Source organism: Zootoca vivipara, chromosome Z1 (genome assembly GCF_965207765.1).
Source record: "Zootoca vivipara chromosome Z1, rZooViv2.hap1.1, whole genome shotgun sequence".
Classification (NCBI taxonomy): domain Eukaryota; kingdom Metazoa; phylum Chordata; class Lepidosauria; order Squamata; family Lacertidae; genus Zootoca; species Zootoca vivipara.
In genome coordinates, this window is record NC_142583.1 from 36,486,591 (window position 1) to 36,509,460 (window position 22,870).

General features: G+C 41.3%; 1 protein-coding gene across 3 annotated transcripts in view; it reads left to right on the forward strand.

Annotated features, from left to right (window-relative positions):
* GATB (glutamyl-tRNA amidotransferase subunit B) overlaps positions 1-20,786 on the forward strand; it is a 39,068-nt gene extending 18,282 nt beyond the window's left edge. For 2 of the 3 annotated variants that reach the window (XM_088661089.1, XM_035112165.3), the window contains 8 exons: positions 756-869; positions 2,719-2,803; positions 3,610-3,654; positions 6,566-6,755; positions 10,865-10,998; positions 11,608-11,686; positions 16,483-16,617; positions 20,150-20,786. In XM_088661089.1, the coding sequence (XP_088517215.1) occupies positions 756-869; positions 2,719-2,803; positions 3,610-3,654; positions 6,566-6,755; positions 10,865-10,998; positions 11,608-11,686; positions 16,483-16,617; positions 20,150-20,275 (908 nt within the window). In that variant the 3' untranslated portion in view covers positions 20,276-20,786. The remainder of the gene's footprint in view (positions 1-755; positions 870-2,718; positions 2,804-3,609; positions 3,655-6,565; positions 6,756-10,864; positions 10,999-11,607; positions 11,687-16,482; positions 16,618-20,149) is intronic. The other variant, XM_088661090.1, reaches the window with a different exon arrangement.
* Positions 20,787-22,870: the final 2,084 nt, after the last annotated feature.

The following is a 22,870-nucleotide window of genomic DNA, read 5'->3' on the forward strand; positions in this document are numbered from 1 at the left end:
CTAGACAAAAGCCATATTCTGTCTTGACATTTTGTGGTTTCACTGCTTGCCATTAGAGACTTTGGTCAGATTTCTCTTCTCTTCCTAGGGAGGATCATCAAAAGGACCTTCGTGTACAACTATTAGTTTGGTTAAAACCTCAAGAAACAAAGTCTGATTAAAGGAGGTGTCACGATGCACAAAGTTTGCACAATAGATTCCAAATGTTGTGCCGCAGTTCTCTGTGCTATGTGGTCTTGCCAGGAATTTGTATCTGAGCTACAAAACCTTAATGGAGGGCATGTCCTCTCTCTTTTTCCTTTATATATAGGGGGGGGGGGGCTATGACTGCACAAATCCCATATATCTCTGAAGCAATGACTCAAAATGAGTCTAGAAGCTTGGAAATGATGTAAGAGCTTCATTCCATTTGATTTCTGAAATGGTTGGGTATTCTCTCAATCGCTTCTGTGTCTTAAGATGTATGAAGCTGCTATCTTGAGAGGGATGTCCATGTGCTTGTTTCACAGATAAGAAATGTCAACTTGGGATAATGTGTTGCATTTGACAGAACTATCAATCCCTTCTTGTTAGATCTTCAGGTGTAGAAAGATGCAGGCATGAAGGAAGAAATGGCCCTTTGATTCTCTTCAGGGACAGCTAATCCATGTCCCTGTCCCAAACTTTTTATTGGAAGCCCTGTACAAACCACTTGCAGATAATGTGGGATTAATTCCATTTGATGAAATCTCATTCAACTGCCAATATCTCTTTAGAGGGTCAACTGAGAGTAGATGCCAATGTATCCGTGCATCGCCCTGGAGAACATCTTGGAGTGAGGACTGAAGTGAAGAATATCAACAGTGCCCGATTTCTTGCCAAGGCCATAGGTAAGTGAAGCACTTCCCAAAAGAAAATCTGGACAGGGAGTTTGGAATGCCATGCCAGAAAAAAAAAACTGGGCAGGTTATGCTAATAATATATGCAAACTTGGTACCTCTAAGTTGCATGCATTGTTTTGATGTCTTTAGCCTATCTGAAATCCATCCTTGTGAACTGTGATAATGTGTCTTTGCGTTAATAGCGGTCGCTGTGTGTATAAACCTTTGGCTTTTGTGTGACTGGGGTGTAGCCTTTTCCCCTGGCCACAGATGGTCTAGAAATATAGTGGTTGGAACGAGTCTTTTGGGGAGGACACCTTGACTGGGAACATAACTTCTTTGCTGCCTTCCTGGTTTGGAATGTCAGCTTGTACCATCACTTCTGTAATCAATAGGACCAGGTGCCTGCAAACTACTTAAATGGTACTTAATTGGCTGAAATGCAAGCATGCTGGTTTAATTTGTTCTTCTTAATTCTGTTTTCCTTGTTTTCAGTTATTACCTTATATTGCATGTTAGCCCATTAGGTGTGCACACATGCATGAAATGTGGTGTTATAATACAGGGAAAGTATAATTTCTTGGCTGGCAATTGATTGGCGGGTTTAGCCCATTTATGTTTTAGTTCCATAGTAGCACGCCCACATTCTCTTAGGTGACGCAAGAGACGCAGTGAGGTGTGTGGTGTGTGTGTGTGTGTGTGTGTGTGATCCACAGAGAATGTGCATCTACAATGCGAGTGTCACATGAAGAGGTGGATGCTGCTATGTTTCTATGCAAGAGAATTATTGGACTCAGAATAGAGAAGGGGAAACATTTATATAGAATCATAGAGTTGGGAGGGACCCCAAAGATCGTCTAGCCGAACCCCCTACAATGCAGGAAAATACATACATCATTTTGTTCGTATGCTGCCTTTCCATAGATAGAACCATGCTCAGGGCCACTTATGGTACAACATGTGGGGGGAAACCATAATCACAAACGTAACAAAAGTAGTCATAAGCAATCAATAAAAAATCAAAAAGTACACCACCAAATTGCTCAGTTTCCATATAAATCATAGTAAGATCTGAAACAAAGACTCAAAAATAGTAATATAACAGCAACAACCCCCCACAACAAAAACCCCTAAACAATACCTCAGCCCAAGAGTCAGCTCAGCAGCCTACCGGTAAGCTTTTGTAGCTGGAGTCAGTCAGGGCCGCACCCTCCCAGGCCAAGTGGGGAAGCATGTCAGAGGGGATGTCTTCCAGGACTCAGTCAAGATTTATGAATGCCGCTATATGTTAGAGGAAGGGCTGAAGCTCAGTGGTAGAGCGCATGCTTTGCATACTTAAAGGTCAGTCTGTGGCATCTCCAGGGAGAACCAGAAGGACTCTAGTTGAATCCTGGATTGTCACTGCCAGGTGGACCAGTGGTTTCACTTGGAGTAAGGCAGCTTTATTATATTTCTGTATATGCAGGTTATTTTTGCATCTCGGGGTGAGTCAAAAAAATGCAGAACTTGCTCTTGATCTCCAAAAGAATTTAGTCCAAGAAAGGCCCTTTGGAATAAAGGTGGAGATAAAAGTGTGCAGTCAGTCTTATTCTGTATGAGAGCAGAATGACTGTTTCAGCTGTATGACTTCAGGGTGTTTTGGAATGGGATTGTGTTGAAAATTTATGCCTTCCAAACAACAGTATAAATTAATTGTCAGAAAGCAATTCAGTTTATTTGTGATTCTCTAATATTTCCTTTAGGCTTACTTTGGCATTGAGAAGCGTTTTAAAGTGTGTGCCCCCTCCCTCCGGGGTTTAAAAATTAAAAATAGGCAAAGGTACATCACAACTAAGCTTAATTTATTTGTTTTGTTAAGACTATGAAATACAAAGGCAAATTGACGAGCTGGAGAATGGAGGAACTGTTTTGAATGAAACCAGAGCCTTTGACTTTAAACTTGGGTAAGTTTTTGATTCTACCATTGGTGGGGATTGTTTGTTACATATTGGAAGGACATACCCACACCCACCCACCCCAAAAAATCTCAATTGAAAGGAAGGCAGCATTATTGGCCACAGAGCCACCCTGAACATATCTGATGCTCTGTTCCTAAACAAAATTATTTTGAATTATGGACCCATGGCCTGTTCATACAGCCACTGGACATGTGGTAGCTATGAGGAAAGTACTTTGAAATTCTGTGTGATGGTTCTTGCCTGTGGCAACCTGGCTTTCTGCCATATTTGTAGTTTTGGTTTTCTACACATTCTCCTTTTCTACACATTCTCCTTTTTGTGTTTAAATGCTGAAAGTCAAATTCTACAGAGGGTGGACTTAGCATACAACCACCAAAGTTTTCTTTCCCCCGCCCCCACTGCCTGTTACATACTGAGATAATCATGTGATTATGCCTCTGTGAGTGGGAAGATTCCTATGTAAAGACGTTGAAGTCGACAGATTAAATCAGGAGATAAGCATTTAAATTGCTAAGAGTACAGTAAATGCCAAACTATCTGTTAGGGTGGCCATGAGGAACCCCTGGCCTATGGCCAAATTAGATCCAGCAGGCTGTTTTTTTTCAAACCATGGCCACCTGCCCCCACACCTGACATCAGGTAACCATGAAGCTGCAAAGGACGAATTCGAAGCTTAAAATGTCAGTGAACCCCACTTGTCAAGGAGCAATCAGCTAGGTTGGCTGCAGTAGGGAATTTCCTCACTGTCGGCACCAGTCAACCAACCTAACTTTTTGTCCTTATTTTTTTAGGCGCACCATAGCAATGAGAGACAAAGAAGGAAAACAAGACTATCGGTAATTATCTTTAGATTGTTTCTGAAGGAAGCTCTTCGTTGAGCACCTGTAAGTTGCGACTCCCTTTTGGCTTCCTCAGACTTGACAAGTCATTGGTGATAGTAATTACCTCACAGAGTGATTCTTCGGAGTTGAGAGGAAGCTGAACAGAATTAGTCACCTGCTGCCCTTCGGTTAGACTTACAACAGGTGCGGGGAGGGAGGATATTGTTCGTGCATTTATTAATATTTTAACAGGGAAGTTTATAATTTGTAATGCTGCCATGTTCCACTGCCAAATCACATTGACACTAGCAGGTACTGTAGCATGAGAGAGGGCCTTCTCTATAGCAGCAACCCTCTTTCGCCGAAGACAGGTTCAACTGGCCTATTCAGCAATGGCTTTTAGTCAAGATATGTTGGCTTCTGCAGGCTTCTGGTGGATTTTTATTGTCAGTTTACTTTGGAATCATAGAATTGTAGGGTTGGAAGGAAACCCAAGGGTCATTTCGTCCAACGGGCAGGTGGCCCATATGAACTCACAAACATGGTGTTATCAGCACCATGCTCTAACTCAGGGGTAGGCATACCTGCCAAGTTTCTGTCGGATAAATAATGGATCGGACCGGAAGTAGCAGACCAGAAGTAGCACTGCCACCATTTTGGAACTGGGCGGAGCATGGTCAGAAGTGACTTTTGATGCTGCTTTGCCCAGTTCCAAAATGGCCGCCACGCCAGAAGTTGCACTGCAGCCATTTTGGAACTGGGCAGAGCTGCATCAAAAGTCGCTTCTGAGCATGCTCCGCCCAGTTCCAAAATGGCCGTCGCGCCAGAATAAACCGGGGGGAAACAAAAAAAATTGTTTTTTCAGCTGGGAACAGCAGGAAAACTGGGGGTTTCCCGGGGAATACGGGAGACTTGGCAGCTATGGGGGTAGGCAACCTAAGGCCCATGGGCCACAAGCGGCCCACGGGGGTCATTTAACCAGCCCACGAGCCGCCTCCGAACCGAGCCACCCGTTTGGCAAGTCCCCACGTGCTGTGCTAAACCAGCGCAGCACGGCATGGGGACTTGCTTCCACAGCACCGAAAATTGTGTCTGCGCGCAATCCGGCCCATAGAGGGATCTCTGCTGGAGTGAACCGGCCCAGGCAAGGTAAACCTTGCTGACCTCTGCTCTGTTTTACTGTTCTCATTTTTATCGTACCAAGACTAGTGTTTTGTTGCTATAAATGTAAACGAGCTTGGAGGGCCCAATGGCCTGAAAGGCAAAACAGAAAAATTACTATAAATGATCCCAAGACAGACCACAGCTGAAAATAACATTCATTCTTGTTAGCTGGTCGTCAGTCAGGACTTTGCAATCTATCCCTGCCTGCTAGAAGAGAGAGTTGTATTCTCGAAAGTAAACCCATTGAAATTAACGGAACTAAGTTAGCCATGACCTATGGGTCTACTCTGAGTAAAAGTGAGTTGAGAATACATCACACTCCAAGCTGGTCTGTTCTACTGTCGGATTGCTCGTACCATCATGAAGTTCTTTCTAATGTTCACTCTTTAAATCATTTTTTTTCTTTTTTTAAAAATCATTTTTTTCCTTTTTCTTCGAACCAGTGGGTTTAGCTCCTACCCTCTGGAGCAACAGAAAATAAATCTGATCTGTTGTTTTCTGACAGCCCTTCAAATATTTGAAATAGCTACCACCTCTTTAGTAGTCGGTGCTACAAATGTTTATTACCAGCTGAAATTTGTTGAAAGCCCACTTCCAGGTATGTTCAAAGCTGCATAAATAGCACTTCCAGTTGTCCATCATTATTTGATCATAATGTATGTGCCCTTGCTTCATGGATAAAAGTGGTTGTACTTTTTTCAATAGAGTTTAGATTTTTGCACAGCTAATGCAGTTGAACACTGTAGCTAATGCAGTACTAACCTCTTTAGACCTCATTTCCCTATATCGCAGGATACTTTTGTGAGGAGGGCGCTGTGGCTATTTCATTAGTTCTTTACACATCTGCTAGCCTCAGCCTGTTTCACAGCTTAAACTGATGAACTTGAATGTTTTATTTAAAATAAAATAAAAACGGGGAGAAAGAAAGCACAAATAAATCAATTCAAAACCTAGAGTGAAACTTGCTTTTTAAACTGTGCTTTTGTTTATTGAAATCTGGATTTGAAAGTAGCGGGTGCAGCTTAAGTGTAACTTCTTCAAGGAATGCATCTCAGCTGTTTGCAAAGAGACATGGCAACGCTTTAATTGTTTAAGTTTGCAAATCCATCATTTGTTTGTGCAAGGCAGGAGTTGGCTCTTTAATCGCCATGTTTTTGTGGTGGTTTGAATTAGCCCCTTTTTCGGCGCAGCCCTTGTCATTTGATGTTGTCACTCAGATTTATTTACCATGGCACCCCGCTGAAGATGGCAACTTGGCTTTTAGCGCGGTTTCCTCCTTTCATTGAAACTCCTCCGACTAATACGAGGGAGGTTGCAACCTGCGTGGAACACTGCTAGCATCTGGCTGTCATTCTTCCTTTTCCCCTTTGCCAGATTGTACTCCCAGTTGGCCTGAAATCACAGGTCCTGTTTGGCACCGAGGACGATAAGCGGCATCTGCATTTTATTTGTGTTTTTTGGGGAGGGCGTAAAATGGCTTAAATTTATTCCTTCTCCCCGTTGCTGGCTGTTGACAGCTAGTGGCGGATCATCAAAGAAAAAAAGAGAGAGAAAAGCTTGAGGTTATGCACCTCGGCACAGGGACTTATCTGTTGCTGCTGAGAGGACTTGCACTCAGCTGTGGACTCCGAGCATTTGGTTTGCTTCCATTAAGTCCCATAATTGTTAGGAGAAGGAGCAACTTCATCACAGGTGGCTGGGATGCGGCAAAAGGGTTTAAGTGAAAAGGACAGTAGAGGAGCCTCCCTTTGTTTTCTCTCAGGTTTATGCCGGAGCCAAACCTTCCTCCATTGATTCTTCACGATTCTAAATCTTCGCCTGCTCACACAAGCGACCGGCAAGTGGTGAATATTGATTGGCTTCGGGAGAGGCTTCCTGACCTCCCCAGTGCGAAGAGAGCAAAGCTTGTTGAATGTTATGGGATTCAGCCGCAGCACAGTTTCACCTTATTGGTAGGTCTATTGACTGAACATTCAAGTAAACCAAGAAACTTCAAAAGATTCAGTGCTTCAGAAAACACTGCTAAGAATGCCATATTAGCTAGCTGTCGGTTCTCATAGATTTTTCTTACGTAGAAAATGAGTTCAACACGCTTGGCTGTTTCTGCTCAGATAATGTACACAACAGGGTCTCTGAAACTATACCTGCTTTTCTTTTCTTTTTTGCTTGCGTCCATCAGCATCATAGTAAATTGAAATATATAGCTAGTTATTGTAGCCTCAAAACCTTTTTTGTCTTAAAAACATTCCTGTATTGTAATTTTTCCAATGTATTTGCCTACAACACTACTATCTCTGGAATGCTGGCATTAAAGTGTGTGCTCTGTGAGCCCAGTTGGTGCATCTCATCCTAATGTACCAGCTCAATCAATCTTAAGAGCTGGGCCAGTAGGGCTTTTCCCACATTATTCATCAGCTTGTGGCTATATTCCGTGGAGTATCGCTGTCTGTAACATTGAAAAGTCGCACGCCAAGCAGTTTTAAATTTTTTGTTAACCTTCTCTTGGATGCATGACCTTGGGACCACCCTTGTAGCTTAAAGGGGGAGAAATTCATAGAATAGAACAGCACCGTATGGCTTTATGACATTTGATCTGTTATTCTACCATAAACCTACGTTAATGCACTCTAAATACTAGAAACTGTGACACTTTGCTGGAATTTAATCATGCATGTATCTGTCATAAGCCTACTATATGAACAAGCCCTTTCATGTAACATATATGCTGGCTCCTGGGCTTCTTTTTAGCAGGGGAAATAAATGAGACTGCCTAGCCTAACCTTAGATCCCTTTCATTCTACTGAGTACTCAGCTTTGACTAATGTTAGCCTTTTCTCCTGTGTTTTTTCCCTCATCTCTTTCTGTCTAATGTGTCTTTCTGACACTTGGACACCAGGCCTATTCTGGAAGCCTGCATAGTTGAGCAGAAAGTAACTCAGGTGCTTATTCCGAAGATGGTACCAACCCATTGAGCCAACGGGAGTACTATCAATGTTTTTGGTCCAATAATGACTTCCTGCCAACCATTCTCTCTACATTTAGGTCTTGGGGAGGAGAGTATTGCTCCACAAACACTATTTCTTTTCTTTTGATTTACTGAGAGTCCAGCTAATCTAAATTCACCTGAGACGTCTAGTTTCCGTTGGTGTTTTAAGCCTATATCAGGAATACAAACAGATTGCTAATGGGGAGGATGCATAAATCTAATGAACAGTCTTTCAAGTTAGAGTGCCCAAGCGTGCTCATTAAATAAATGGCATAGGTACTGGGACACCTTCAAAATGCAAGATCCACACTCCCTGCCAACTTGTTAGCGGAAGCATTGTGCAGGGGAAATTGCATTAAAATAAAGTCATACTTCAGTAATGAAATATTATTCTTTGGTCACTCTAGTCAGTGTTGCATTAATCCTTAGGGAGATTTTGAAGTATGTATTCTAAATTTCCACCAGGCTACTTTAACTGTAACGAGCCCCCAAAAATAAAATAATTAGAGCCTGCGCATAAAAATAGGTAGGAAACAAACAATATGCAGCAAAGGCAATAAATTCAGTGTTGTACATGTAGCTGAAGCAGGTTATGGTCCAAGTGTGAATAAGGCATTGTATGGTGAAACACAGATCTAAATAATGGTTGAAGTTATAAGACTTTAATGTATGTACAGTGGTACCTCTGGTTAAGAACTTAATTCGTTCCGGAGGTCCGTTCTTAACCTGAAACCATTCTTAACCTGAAGCACCACTTTAGCTAATGGGGCCTCCTGCTGCCGCCGCGCCTTCAGTGCACAATTTCTGTTCTCATCCTGAAGCAAAGGTCTCAACCTGAGGTACTATTTCTGGGTTAGTGGAGTCCGTAACCTGAAGCGTTTGTAACCTGAAGAGTTTGTAACCTGAGGTACCACTGTATATACTTTAGTATCTTTTGGACTATGCTGCTGTTCCACCAAGACCTCCAGTATATTTATTGAATATAAAAAATACATAAAAGGACCTCTGGTTTAGCTCTGCTCACAGTAACTAATTTGGCTCCCAGTATTTTCAGCAGTGAGAAAATCCCCCAAACCACTGAAAAAAACACATTTCGCTAGTGAAAAGTGATACCTACTTTCTGAAGTTCAAAACTGAAACTGCTTTGTTGTTGTTGTTTAGTCGTTTAGTTGTGTCCGACTCTTCGTGACCCCATGGACCATAGCACGCCAGGCACTCCTGTCTTGCACTGCCTCCTGCAGTTTGGTCAAACCCATGTTTGTAGCTTCGAGAACACTGTCCAAAATTTCACCAAATGCTTTTAATTTCACTGAGCTGTTCGCATACTTTTGCCTCTGCTTCAACAATCTCAGCTTTTTATACATTACATATGATAGTTACGGCCTTATGGGATGCATTTGGTGTCTAAATGTGAGGCCCCCTTTGAGCTCAAGGCCCTGGACCAAATGGCCCCCCTCCCAAATGGCTATGTCTGCACACAGCTAGTAATTGCTCTGAGCTCCTGCTCAAATCTCTCCTTTGATTGAATGGGCACTAGGCAAGTGGACTGCGGGTTATTGTTGCTGTGGGACCAGGGTGTTATTTCCGATACATCCTGAGTAATCTCCCTAAACATCTCCTGACATCTTTGACTTGCATGCAAGTGTGTATATGAAATTTAAAATGGCAGCAGTAGTAGACAGATCCACATCGGTGTACTTGTTAAATATGTAGGCTTTCTACCAGACTGAACATCTCATCAAGCTCTTAGGAATATGTGTATAATATATGCAGTAAGATAATTGAATCTCCTGACAAATTTGCTTTGAACTGAATGGGACTGGATAAGGGTTAGGATTTTGGAGACGATTGCACTTGGCACTGGATATAAGCAAGTTCCGTTCAAGGGTTGCCTTGTGTGTGAGCTTATTCCCTAAGCTGACAAACTGTCTGAGAGAAAAATATTCCTCCTATGAGTCATAGGATTACTCCAGCCTTCTGTGCTGAGTGAGTGCTAGTTTGAGTCTGCCATGCATTTTGATCAACTTTCCAGCAGTAAAAGCTGTCTGGGAGCAAACGACTGCTCAAGTCTTGCTTGCAATACAAAAACTGCAAGAACCAGAAGGCAAGGATTCAGCTTGTCACTCAGGAGGAGTTTTGATTCAACTTAAAACACACACTCGCATTTGACAGAAGCATTTATATTGTGACCAATGATGCTTGCTGATCTGCCTTTAATTACCGAGTCTCTATATAATCTGTTTGAAGATTATAGAGTTGTGTGTTTTCCTCTTGCTTTGTGTTTGTCTGAAATTGATTCTGACTGTATGTGCCAGGTCTGGTTCAGCTACTGGGTGGGCTGTTGTAGCCATATCTATTTCAGCCATTTTGGAAAGCATCAGTATAGAATACTATTATGAAATTGGACAGTAAGCAGGGCGAGTCCTGGCTGATCTTTCATACTGGGTTAACAGGAGTTTTGTCAAGCTCCTCCTTCCCCACTGCACTCAACACCTGTGCCTTTCTTTACCTGTCTAGTGACATAGATACAAATATTTACCATATGTGTACACATCTCTCCCTTGGGACACTCCCTTATAATGTGAGTGCTTACATGCTTCTGTGATGTCATCTGATTTCACAGGGAAAGGAAGAAAAACTATGGTATGCTTGCAGGGTGGGTCGTGCCGTTCTGATTGTGTATGTATTTGGTGGTCTCAGAACACTAAAAAGAGCAGCCTAACTGAAAACATATACACACAAGCAAAAAAAAAAAACCTCACAAATTATAAGGGTATATAATTTCTGCAAAACTAGCCGTGGAGAGGCTAAAGGCATGCCTATCTTGCTATTCTATTGAATACTCATGCTGTGGCAGTTTTTGGAAGCATTGTGAAGTTAACTTGAGGCATGTTGATCAATTGACTGTTGCAAATAAGCTGCGAAGCCAAGAGGTTAAGAATATTCCACATGTGATAAGGCCCAAAAGCTCATGGATATGAGTTGTTATTTTTATTTTTATTTTTTGTTTTTGTGGTGGTGTGGATAGCTGGTTCAGCTGCTGCCATCTTAACACACCATTTTGTCTCTGAGCAGAACGAAGATGGATTAGCAGAATTTTTTGAAGCTGTGGTGAATGCAACAGGAATGGCTCCCAAAAAGGTCGCTGGCTGGATTGTAAAAGATATTCTTGCCTATTTAAAACAGTATAACCTTGAAGTAAAGGAAAGGTGAGGCTTTTTAATGTTTATACTTTTGCGCAAGCAAATCTTGTACACAAATATTAGTCTTCGATAATGGTAAATAATGTAGTCCTCTGTTGCCACATGGGCATTTGAATAAACTGTTCTGTAATTAGGGATGCCACAGTAACCTTGAAGGTTCAGTTTCTTACATAGTAGTTACTGTTGTTCAACTGATGCATAAAAATCATACTGAACCTTCTTTATCTGGTTCTACTAATTTACAAAAGGAAGAGGGGTGAGATCAATGGGTGAAGGAGAAAAGTATGTTGCAAGTTATAGGTGGGCAGCGAAGAAAAGAGGGTGAACATCCATTAGAATGTGCAAATGACTACAGATGTCAGCCAGCACTACAGTGCTCTCAGTGGGATGCATTTGCAGCTAGCACATCACCTCCTGTTTAAAATTGCATGAACAGAACTGGATTAGGATGGTCATGGGGAAACCTAATGTACGACCCAGGCAAAACAGTTGGAGCCTTTTGCTCAGATGGTTTTCTGCACATCCCAACTTCGATACAACTATGTTAAATGTGAGGAGTATCTTGTGCTGTATTTCTGCATCTCTGCTTATTTCAATCCATTTTATGTGGTCTAGTCCAGTCAGTCCTCTTCTTTTGGCCGAACTTCTGAACCTTCTGGAAAGCGGAACGATTTCCTCCTCGGCAGCCAAACAAGTGAGCATTCCTCTTTTTAACATTACCTTCAGCATGAGCTTGTTTGTGTCACGGTGCATTTGAGTCTTGAATTTGTAAAATGTTATATCTTGTTTGGCCTTAGTTTGAAAACACAACCCCCTTTCAAAAAAGAAAAAGCTGATATCTATTATCTCAATAATCCTCATTTCCTCATTTTTGTGTTCAGTTACAAAGAAACGACAAAAGATAAAAGGATCATTGTTTGGGCATACTTGTGCAAGGCTGATCGTGTGCGTATATATTCTGAAATAAGTCTCGCTTGAACTTAGCTCCATTGAGCAATGTGGGTAGGATTTCAGCATTGGGTGAAAATCATATGTAGCGGTGATTCTCAACTTTCACTCCCCCACTCAAAAATTTCTTTTTGGAGATGGGGTAATATTAAATCTTCCTTCTCGGCCTGTCATCAGCCTTCAGCTGCCCACCCAATCTCTTTTTGTCTCTGTAGAGGAAGATCAAATGTATCCTTTTGTTTTTCTCCATGGCTCGCAAAATGGCTGGCATGGGGGGGAAGGACACATTTTAGAGCTGAAAAACTGCCAGAGTTCATATTCCCTTAATGCTAGTTTACTATTGGAGACTAGCCTCAGAGGCCACTTTAGGTGAAAATAAATTATTGATGGGGGTTTGGAGGTGGAGAAAACTATACAGGATCATTACTATGTGTACTCTAAGCCTCAGTCTCATATGAGAGATATGCAAGCTTCTTCAAAATGTTTTTTAAAGAACTTTTTATTTTGTGGCTTGTTGTTAAGCTAATAATTTTTTAAAAAATTATACAGCATGTGTGTGTGTTTTTTAACTTGTGACTATAGTTCATGGGGCATGTACAGAAATCTTGGACTTATCTGTAACTGAGGCTGAATGGCAGTTTACTGCCTTTTTGTCCCCGTGAAGAGGCATCAGTTATATGAACATTAGTGGCAGCTAATCACCATGATTGCCACTGCGACATGACATCTGTTCTCTTCTGCAGTAGCAGCCTAGCAAAGGATGGGACAGTATTTTTAAGAGCACTGAACCTTAAGCCTTTGAAGAAATGTATTGTATAAAGCAGGTTGGCACGGTACCGTTACCCAGTGTCCTCTGTATGCTTTTTGCAGAAGTTCCATAAATGCATTGATATCAACGCTCTCAGTGGACCACGTCACATGTCACAAACTATGGTTTAATGTGATTGAGCTTTGCACACTGCAGGAAAGTTCCTTCAGCACTCCTTCCTGCTAATGAAAGAAGCCAGATTCTGACTCATGTGTCATCCAAACCTGGCTCATGGTTTGTTTCTTTCCAAACAAACAATGAGTGGTAAACAAAGAACAAACCTTACCTTTTATAGTTTGTTTGGAGAGAAACAAAGCACAAGGCCAGGTTTAGATGGCACATCAACTTGCACATTGTGTTTATGTTCACATTAAAGCATAGTTAAAATCTGTAAACCAGGTCAGTATCTTACAGAGTGTGTTTAGATTTCTAATATTTTTTTCTTGATTTGTATACTGTGTTAATGGCAGGGAGCGGGTGGTGCTGTGGTATAAACCACTGGCGGTTCAAATCCATGTGACGGGGTGAGATCCCGGCGCTCTGTCCCAGTTCCTGCCAACCTAGGAGTTCTAAAGCACACCCATGCAAGTAGATAAATAGGTACCGCTGTGGAAGGAAGGTAAACTGTGTTTCCGTGTGCTCTGGCTTCCATCATGGTGTTCCGTTGTGCCAGAAGTGGTTTAGTCGTGCTGGCCACATTACCTGGAAAGCTGTTGGCGGACAAACACTGGTTCCCTCAGCCTGAAAGCGAGATAAGTGCTGCACCCCATAGTTGCGTTTGACTGGACCTAAGCATCCAGGGGTCCTTTACCTTTACCTTTTACCTGTTGGGGGAGGACTGTTTAGCTTTCATCTGTTTGTAATAGAACTAGTATTCTCTGTGTCTTTAAATTAATAACTTATTCAAGATTTATACCCACCTCAAATCCAGGGTGGGCTTCACAAATGCAATCTAATAACCAATATAATTAAGACACCAACTAACAAAGTCATTGTTTGGCCATCATTGGTTAATCCTGTGAAAAACAGCATCCTTGCTACAGAGGACTTTGATGGGCTAGATGTCTGAAGAATAACAAATGTTTCTAACGATTCTCAGCAGTAGGCAGGGAGATTGGATGGCCTGAGGGCACAAATAGCTATATACACACACACACAACAGTGAATGAATTGCTGCATTTGAGAGTGGGGTGATTGAACTGCAGCACTGATGGGCTAGACAAACTGAGACACACGCACACAGGCAACACATGTACACATTGTTGGAAGCTTCCAGCAGGGTTGCTGCTGCTGCTGCTGCTGCTGCTGCTACTACTACTACTACTGTTGTTTATGCTTTCTGCAGTTCAGGAAGCTCAAATTGTGAAGGGCTGTGAGCCTTATTAGAAATGGTATGTTTTGTGGCCATGAGAGGAAATATGGCTGCATTGTGTAATTGCAGCACTCCCAAACAAACCTTTTTCCAAACCTATGCACACAGCAACCAGCGAATCTTTCCAGGTGTGAGCTTTTTTGCTTACTGTATAGCCAATTAATTCATATCTATACAACAGAACCTTTCAGGTGAGACATTTGGCATGTTTTCCATGATTAAGAGCTCTGACTGGGAAGCTGCACAAATCCCAGCTTTTAAGGATAGAGAGGTGCCTCACGCTGAGTAATGTCAGTGGTCCATCTAGTTGCATACTATATATTGTCAACCCTGATGAACACAGGGTCTTCATCCTATCTCTTCCCTACAAAAGATTCTGAAATGCTTACTTAAATATATTTAACACCATCACATGCCTTGACTGTCTCAAGAATGAGATCAAGCTGCACAGTGGCTACGTGGGATTGCTTTGTTATTGCCAATTTTGTGGCCTCCGACCAAACAAATGCAACTGCAAGTTAACGGCTTGGAGACTTGATACAAGGCAGATTTATTTGAAGAGTGGCTCAAATAGCATCAATGTGTAGTTTGCCACATACCTGTACCGTTACTTTGGACCAGGTGATCTTGTAGCCCTGGGAGAAATTTCAACCGTTGTGGCGGAAGATTTGTAACTTGGTTAGTTCTCCCCCATCTCGCTGTAATCTTGTTTTGTGTAAAGCAATGCTAATTGTGCTAGGGAGCGTTACATTAAAAAGCACTTCCATTTTCTTAGCTTTGGTGAATTAGTAACATGGAATTTCCAACATGACAGTCATTTCTGCATTGGCAAATTGCAATTGCCCAAACATGCAATTATGTCTTCAGTGCAGGAATGAGCAGAAGCAGCTGTTTTAAAAGGTCTCCTTCTGCTCCCTCTCTCTCTCTCTCTGCCTCCATCTCTGAAATAAGAGCAGAGGGAATACAGAAAATGACTGCCCAAAGAAATTGCCTTTTTATAAATAGCCCCATTCTCTAGGGTTTTTTCCAAGGTATCAGAGCCCAACTACAAAGCACTGTAACTTTTAACTAATAATTATTCCAGACAGACACTTAAGTTCATCCAGCTGTGCTTCACAGTGATGGATAACTGGGCTAGAGCTGCCACAGGGTTCTGCATTATAACCTTCCACACCTCTGTGGTCTATGACTCCTTTTACCCCACTGACAGTCAGCAGAGTAACAGTTGCCTGGTTAAATGGTAACTGTGGGAAATTTGTAGAATCATAGAATTGGAGAGTTGGAAGGGACACTGAGGGTCATCTAGCCAAGTGTCCCCTGCAATGCAGGAATCTCAACTAAATCTCATTTTGCAATTTCATTTATCCATACTCCATGATGTGCATATGCAGAGGTCACACCGTTAATAAATACTACCAGCTACACAGTCCCAACCTAGTGTGGTATTCACAATTATGGCCAAAATCATCATTGTACACAGATGAGCAAGCATTGAGGGGCAGGGAAAGAGACCCCAAAACTACCTGGAATATGTATTCAATCCATAGTATTAGACACACACTTGTACACACCGGTTAGTTATAACCAGTCTGCATTAGTAACCTTGACTTTGCACATCACATTTGAGACCAGACTTTCGCTAAGAGCCCCCCCTTTTTTTTAACCAAAAGGAAGATGCTGCATTTTACAGACTTAAAGAATGGACATGTATTATCCCTTATAAAGGAAGAAAATAGGAGAGAGATTTTCCACCAAGCCTGATCAATAGACATTTTATTGTGGCACATTATTGAGCCCAAATGTGAGATGCTTTATGTGGAGCCTGCGAACAGCATTAGGAGCCAGGAGAAGTATTCATTTAGCCTAGTGTTACTGTTTGGGGCAGTAACTACAGTAGTCCTGGATACCGTAGACCCTAAAGTGTAGAGGTGTTTGTGTTCAGGCATGTGGGATGATGTGACTCTTCTAATGATGCTTTTTTATGATTGGACAAGGGTCACCAAAAATACCTTCTCAGTAGGATTGTGACATAGCCTTGCACACCTGTGCCACAATTAAAAAATACCTGCTTGGCACATGAGACTAAATATTACCCTGCTTTCTGAGAGAACTAGAAATGTGAGTCCAGAAAGAGGCAATCACGATTTTTCTAAAGGAAACTTATCTGAGAATTAGGAAACTTTACATCCTTTGCGCATCAAGATATGGGATGTTATCAGAAGATTTGATTTCTGATTTTGTGTCAGAATGGGAGTCATTATGCCTGTTAATACATCTTTGCCTTCTTGTTATTGCAAACGTCATCCTTGCCTTCTGAGAGACATGTTTCAAGCACTGATTTTCCTTTATCTTGATGCTGCAGGTGTTGGAAGTGATGTGGAAGGGGGAAGGGAAGACTCCATCTCTGATTGTTAAAGAAGAGAAACTTGAACTGTTCCGGGATCAGAATGAGCTTGAGTGCATCTGTCAGACTGTGATGGGAGCCCATCAGAAAGAGGTGATATTGATAGCAACCCTGGGAAATTGGGAACAAGAGACTTTGACTCTTCAGGGTGGGTGATGGAGATAAAAGATTTAAATTGCCACCTTCCTTTCATGTTGCCCTTTTGTTTGGAAACTCTTCAGAGAAAATGGGAGGGAAATTGCATTGTGACACATGAAGTGGCTGCAGGAGATGGCAACTTAAATCCATGTCCCCTTGACTCCAGCAACTCTACACTAACGTGGATATTCTTTGGACTATACGCTTGCAAAATAGCATTTGCATGGAATAATAGGAGCAAAGTAGAAAATATGTCCACCTGAAGCTTCTAATTTTACAGGGGTTTTTAAAATTAATAAACCCTTGCAAATTAAAAGAAATCCTTCCAAAGATCCAAAATTAGTTTTATAAAGAGCAAGTGCTTTTGCGTTCTCTCCTGAGCACAGATTGGAAAAGCAGCAATGAATGGCTTAACGTTAAGTAAAATATTGTCTGGTTACATATGCAGTAGGGAAAATGCTAACATCTATCGAGAACAATGCTACCCACACCCACAGCTCTTCACTGGAGGCTAACAGCTTTGCAGAGAGCTTTTGATAAATAAAATGAGCGTGTGCTAGGTCTGCCTGACCTTCATCGTGCTAACTAATTTGCAGTGGCTGATGAAAGTGCCTCTGTGTTTTCCAGCTGGTACTGAAGTGCAAGCAGAGGCAGTCTGAGCATTAAAACAGATCAAGGACCACAAGTGTTTTTTTGTTTCAATAACAACATGGATTTTGAGTATTTAAATCTTTAACTAGTATTCTAGTGGAGGCGGGCATGAAAAATCAAAGGCTGTTTTGATTCTGGTTTTCTAAACGATAAGACACTATTTAAATTGGTGACTCTATGCTCATACTACCATGAGATCTTATGTATGATTTAGGACTTTTTCCAGATAACTAATCGAAGTATTTGCCACACCACGACTTCAATATCAACAGGATAATCCTGCAAGCCCTTTTCCAGGACAAGTAGCACTGTGTCCAATTCCTGTATAATAGGCAAAACACTCACCGCAGGGACCATAGGTTTTGGGGTTTTTTTGCAGAGAGAGAACTATTCAGTTCCAAGAGCAAACCAATCATGCCACAATAACGGCAGGACATAGCTGGATGTTTGGGAGCGGAAGTAGGGGATGGGGAAATACCCTTTTGATACACACTGCCACGTAGCCCCTGTAAGTGATTTTGAAGCAATGTTTATTTCAGAGTCACAAAACAGGATAGGGAGAGTTGTGCCGTATCCCTGATGCCACAGGGACCATCCAGCAACCTTCTATGTGCTATAAATCTGCAATCACCTCCTCTGTGGCTTTGGCAATTAAATTAGAAACTGCCTTGCTAGCCCTGAGGAAATACGGTATTTTGCCCCAGCAACGGAAAGCTATGTTTTGGGTGCTGGGAAAATTAGATTTCCCCCTCAGCAGCAGCATTACCTGAAGAGAACTTACTTGGTTTTCCAGTACTGAGGCAATAACTGTATTGTTTATAGAATTATTTGAATAAACCCTTTAGCTTTGGTGACAGAACAGGTATCTTGCTTTAATAATAAGAGCTTTTAACTGAATGGTTTTGAAAGACCGCAGTTAAGCATAATAATAAGTCCCATAAATCATCTGAAAAGTGTCTGGGTGTTGCCAGCAGCCGTGCATGTGGTCGAGCCACAAAGCAGATGCCGTATCTCGTAGTACTACAGACTAATTAAAGTGCTGGCAAACAGTAGTGGTGTGTTTGGGTTGGGCCCTAGAGCCCCCCTCCTGCCACAGGCACTGCTGCTACTACTACTTTCCTAGATGGAAGGGGGACCAGTAAGGTTGCCCAAGATTAGTGGCTGTCCCCCAGTGCCACCATACAGCCCTGTCGGCGCCCTTGCCCAGGTAAGCAATGATACCAGTGTCCACAGGGCAGCTCTACCCCATCAGACCTTGAATTAGTGTATAGTTGTGAGATTCAGTAGCTGCATTATTTTTTCTTCTTCTTAGTCCAGAGATGACTCCCTGCTCAGCCTGAAAGTAGAATGCAAGTTCTGAATGCCCTGCTTCCCTTCAGTCCAGTGGTACTAGTTATGATGTCTGCTTGCAGCTGCTTCCAAGTTCAGAGTCAGGATGCTACTTAATACCAGCTGCTGGGGAACGAGATGTTCATGTTGTGCTTGTGGGCTCCCCAGAAGAGCTGGATGGCCACTGCCGTTAACAAGCTGATGGATTAAAGGAACCATTGCTCTGTCGCAGAAGTGGGATTCACATGACCCACCAAGCCAAATGCATCTCAGCTAGTGGGTTTATAGGCCTTTTGCCTTCGCTTACCTTATGAGGCTAGGAAAGGCTGTGATTTCTTTTGGCAGATCACAGTACACGGCTGGTGGGCTGTGGGTGACATAACGATAGCAGGTTCTACAGATCTGCTTTATTCTTTCCAAGACTTTCATTGCTGCTCTTTTAGTGCTGAGAGCTTGCTTTCAAACGAATGGGGCTTGTAGTAAAAGGATAAAATCACACCCTGACTCTAATTCAGGCCTAGGGAACATGTCCTCCAGAGGATGATGGATTCAAATTCCTATCACCTCCAATCAGTGCAGCCAATGGTCAGGGATGATGGGAGCTGCAGGCTATCATCTGAAGAGCCAAAAGTTCCCCACATCTGCCTTAACAGCAGTGCTCCTGTTCAGGGTTCGAGCCAATCATACCTCCTCCTGGAATACTGTAAGTTGCTAGGTGCTCAAGCAAGCCAGTTCACTCCCCACCACCACCAGTTTTCCTGCCGAGCAGGAACTTGTTTCACAGAATTCAGCCAACAAACAAACAAACAACATACATGGGTTAGTGTGTATTTTTAAATCTGTGAAATCACTTACTGCTCTTGAAAAACACCATGTATATATCATATATATATATATATATATATATATATATATATATATATATATATATATATAAAGGTTAATGGAGAAATATCTGCTCTACTGATGAGATAACTTGTTAGCCCAACTAATGGAAAGTTACGCACTGCCTCTTGTAACAGACTCCATTACAAGCCTGCTGTAGAGTGCTGTAATGAACCTTCACCTCATTAGTGGCGAAGACTGATCGGTGCAACAATCTAATTTCACAATGCATGCTCTCTACACCAAGCTTGCTGTTGGCAAAAAAGGAAAGTCCATCTTGGCTTGCCATTTTGTGCTGCACAACAACCTTGCTTTGCAAATGTAGAATCTTTAAATCCAGGTAGACCTTAGTTTGCTCTATGGAAATGTGAGAAAGGACATGAGAATTGTATTCTTTAATATTATGGTAATGAAATAAAATCATTCTAAGCTTCTGGGTTGCTAAACTGTCACGTTTTATGATGGCACATCAAGAACAGAAAATAACCTGCCAGTTCTCAAGGTTTGCTCTGGCTTTTCCGGTCGTGAAGACTAGGATTTAGCAGCGACTCTCTTCGGTGCGTTTTTGCTTTAGTTTGATGTTGCTCAAAAATGAGTTTTGTTTTGTAATTTTTCTTTCAAGGTGGCAGAGATAAAGAAGGGCAACAAAAAAGTACTGAATAAGCTTATTGGACAGGTTCAAAGAACAACAAGAGGACGCTCAGACCCTGTCCTGGTGAAACAAATACTAGAGAAGCTGCTATCATAGGAGCCTGCGGTGAAAATTCCATATCTGATATTCGCTGCTGTTATCAGAGTGGTAATTACTTGATACTTCTATCTTTCGCAATCAAGCCAATGTACTGACTTCATTCACTTCTTGCTTACTGTATCAAGTTAACTGCAGCCACTTTCTGCAGTTTTTCAGCTTTACTCAGGCCATCATCCTCTTAAGTGACTGTCAAACTGGAACATAAGGTATGCAAAGAAAGAATTCCAATGGTATGTGGTTTTGTATTTGGTATAATTTGGTATAATTATGGTTTTGTAACATATAAAGAATTGTTTCTTCCAATTTATTAGTAATATTTTTCAGAAGTAGCTTAAATACTTCTTAAAGTATTTTCTTGGTGAATTATCAAAGCAGAGCATTCCTAAGTTTGTAAAGTACTCGAGAGACTTAATACCCACAATTGCTTGTATGGACAGCTGTTAAAAGCAAGTATTTTGTTATAGGAGTAAGGGAATATAAATAATATATTAAAGGTATTATTTCAGTATTGATGTTTCATTAAGCAGACCAGACATGTCTTCACACTTTGTTTTATTGGGGGGTGGGGTGGGGGTTATTTTTGACTGTAATAAACTATGCCCTCTCTGAGGAAGAACTCTTTTCATTCTATCGTAATTTTTAATAATAATAATTATAATATAATATAATATTTATACCCCACCCATCTAGCTGGGTTTCCCCAGCCACTCTGGGCAGCTCCCAGCAGAATATTAAACAGAATAAAACATCAAACATTAAAAACTTCCCTAAACAGGGCTGCCTGTAGCTCCACAAAAAACTATAGAATGAGGTGGTCAGTTCTTCTGATTTAGAAACAAAACAAAATGAAGAACCTTATTAAAAAGGAAAAACTTTTTAGCAATCTCTTGTGTTTAGAATGATCACAGTTCTATATATTTGGGTGGAGAGAGAGACCCGTGTTTCTCATATTATAAGACACGTCTTATATTTATTTTTTCCTCAAAAAAACACACTATGGCTTATTTTCAAGGGATGTCTTATTTTTTTCCTCCTCCTCCTGCCGTGGCCAGCATTGCTGCTGCGCCTATCACTATGTCTTATTTTCGGGGTATGGCTTATATTCCTTGAATGCTTAAAAATCCTGCTATGGCTTATTTTATGGGTATGGCTTAAAATATGAGAAACAGGGTAACTGCCAAACAGCTCAGCTGCCTGTTTCTGTAATTTTAAGCTAAGTCCTCCCAAAATGACCCCTTTAAGCTTCAACCTAGAGTAAAATTGTTTTGCTTTTGAAGCCAAAATTATGCCCTTCAAACAAATTTCAGACTGCAGGTTTTCCCCAATATCTAAAGAAAATAGTCTGGCATTTCAAGACACTAGAGTAATGAAGATTTTAACATTTGTACATAAGAACTATTTATCAGCAATAAAAAAGTAACATTTAGATGGACTTATTTTTGCTGGGGAGAATTAAACCACCTTCAACACTTTTTTAAAAAGTGGATTGTCAAAGGCTGCATTCGTATCACAGAGATGCATGGCTCCATGAAGTCAAGTATTATAAGCAACAGATGTTGCTTATGGTTTGGAATTACATATTTTTGTAATAGCAGGTGGCCCATAGTGCCTTTTGCCATTTTGCGGTTGCCTTTTTGTTCTATATTGGTTTAGCTGAGATATAAGCTTAAGTGAGTAAACATACCTGAAAGATGAGATCCAACAGACCAATGCTTCCAAAAGGTAAGAACACCAAATACAAGTTATAGGGGCAATGTACAACCATTCACCATTTCACCGTTGTCCTCAGATTTCAGCACAGTCTGGTCACTGCCTTAAGGTCACTGCCTTAGTTGTGATGGTGATGACCTGACAGTGGACATGAGTTTATAATCCATCAATTGCTGCCAAAATGGGAACCCAAAGTAATGAGAATGGAAATTGTAGAAGACACTTCTGCAAAGAAAGCTTTGTGTTTTAATGTCTCTTGGTTCACATTACATTTCAATTAACAGTGTGTGGTTTATACAATTTCCAGGGGTTCATGTGCAGCAAAAAACAAAGTCTTGTGGCACCTTAAAAAGACTTAACAAATATTATGGCATAAGCTTTCATAGACTAGATTCTGCTGCATTCTTTGATAAACACATGGCAGGTTTTCCTCAGTTGCAGGTCCATAGTTGTAACAGGGGTTACAAAACAACACGGTCCAAACAAAGATAGTGACAATTAAATTACAGATCAAATGTATGCAACAACAAAAAAAGCATAGTGGAGTGGTCACTTATTGCAACAATCATAGGTGATATAAAACCTCATTTGACTCATAATACCAGACTCCTCTTTGTTGCCTTATATAGCCTGCACCCCAAGGTCACCTTTGACTGGACTTAACTGTCCAGGGGTTATTTACCTTTTACCTATTATATAGCCATTTTCATGCTGTGTCTACACCATACTGGCTGGTTGTAATAAACCACCTATGGGGCTGTCATGCCCCATAGGTGTAAGCCATCACAGTGTCAAAATTAGAGAAACCATAACACTTACCAAATTGAAGACAAAGCCTTTTGTGTCTTTTATTTTTTAATAAAAGCTAGGTACTATTCTATT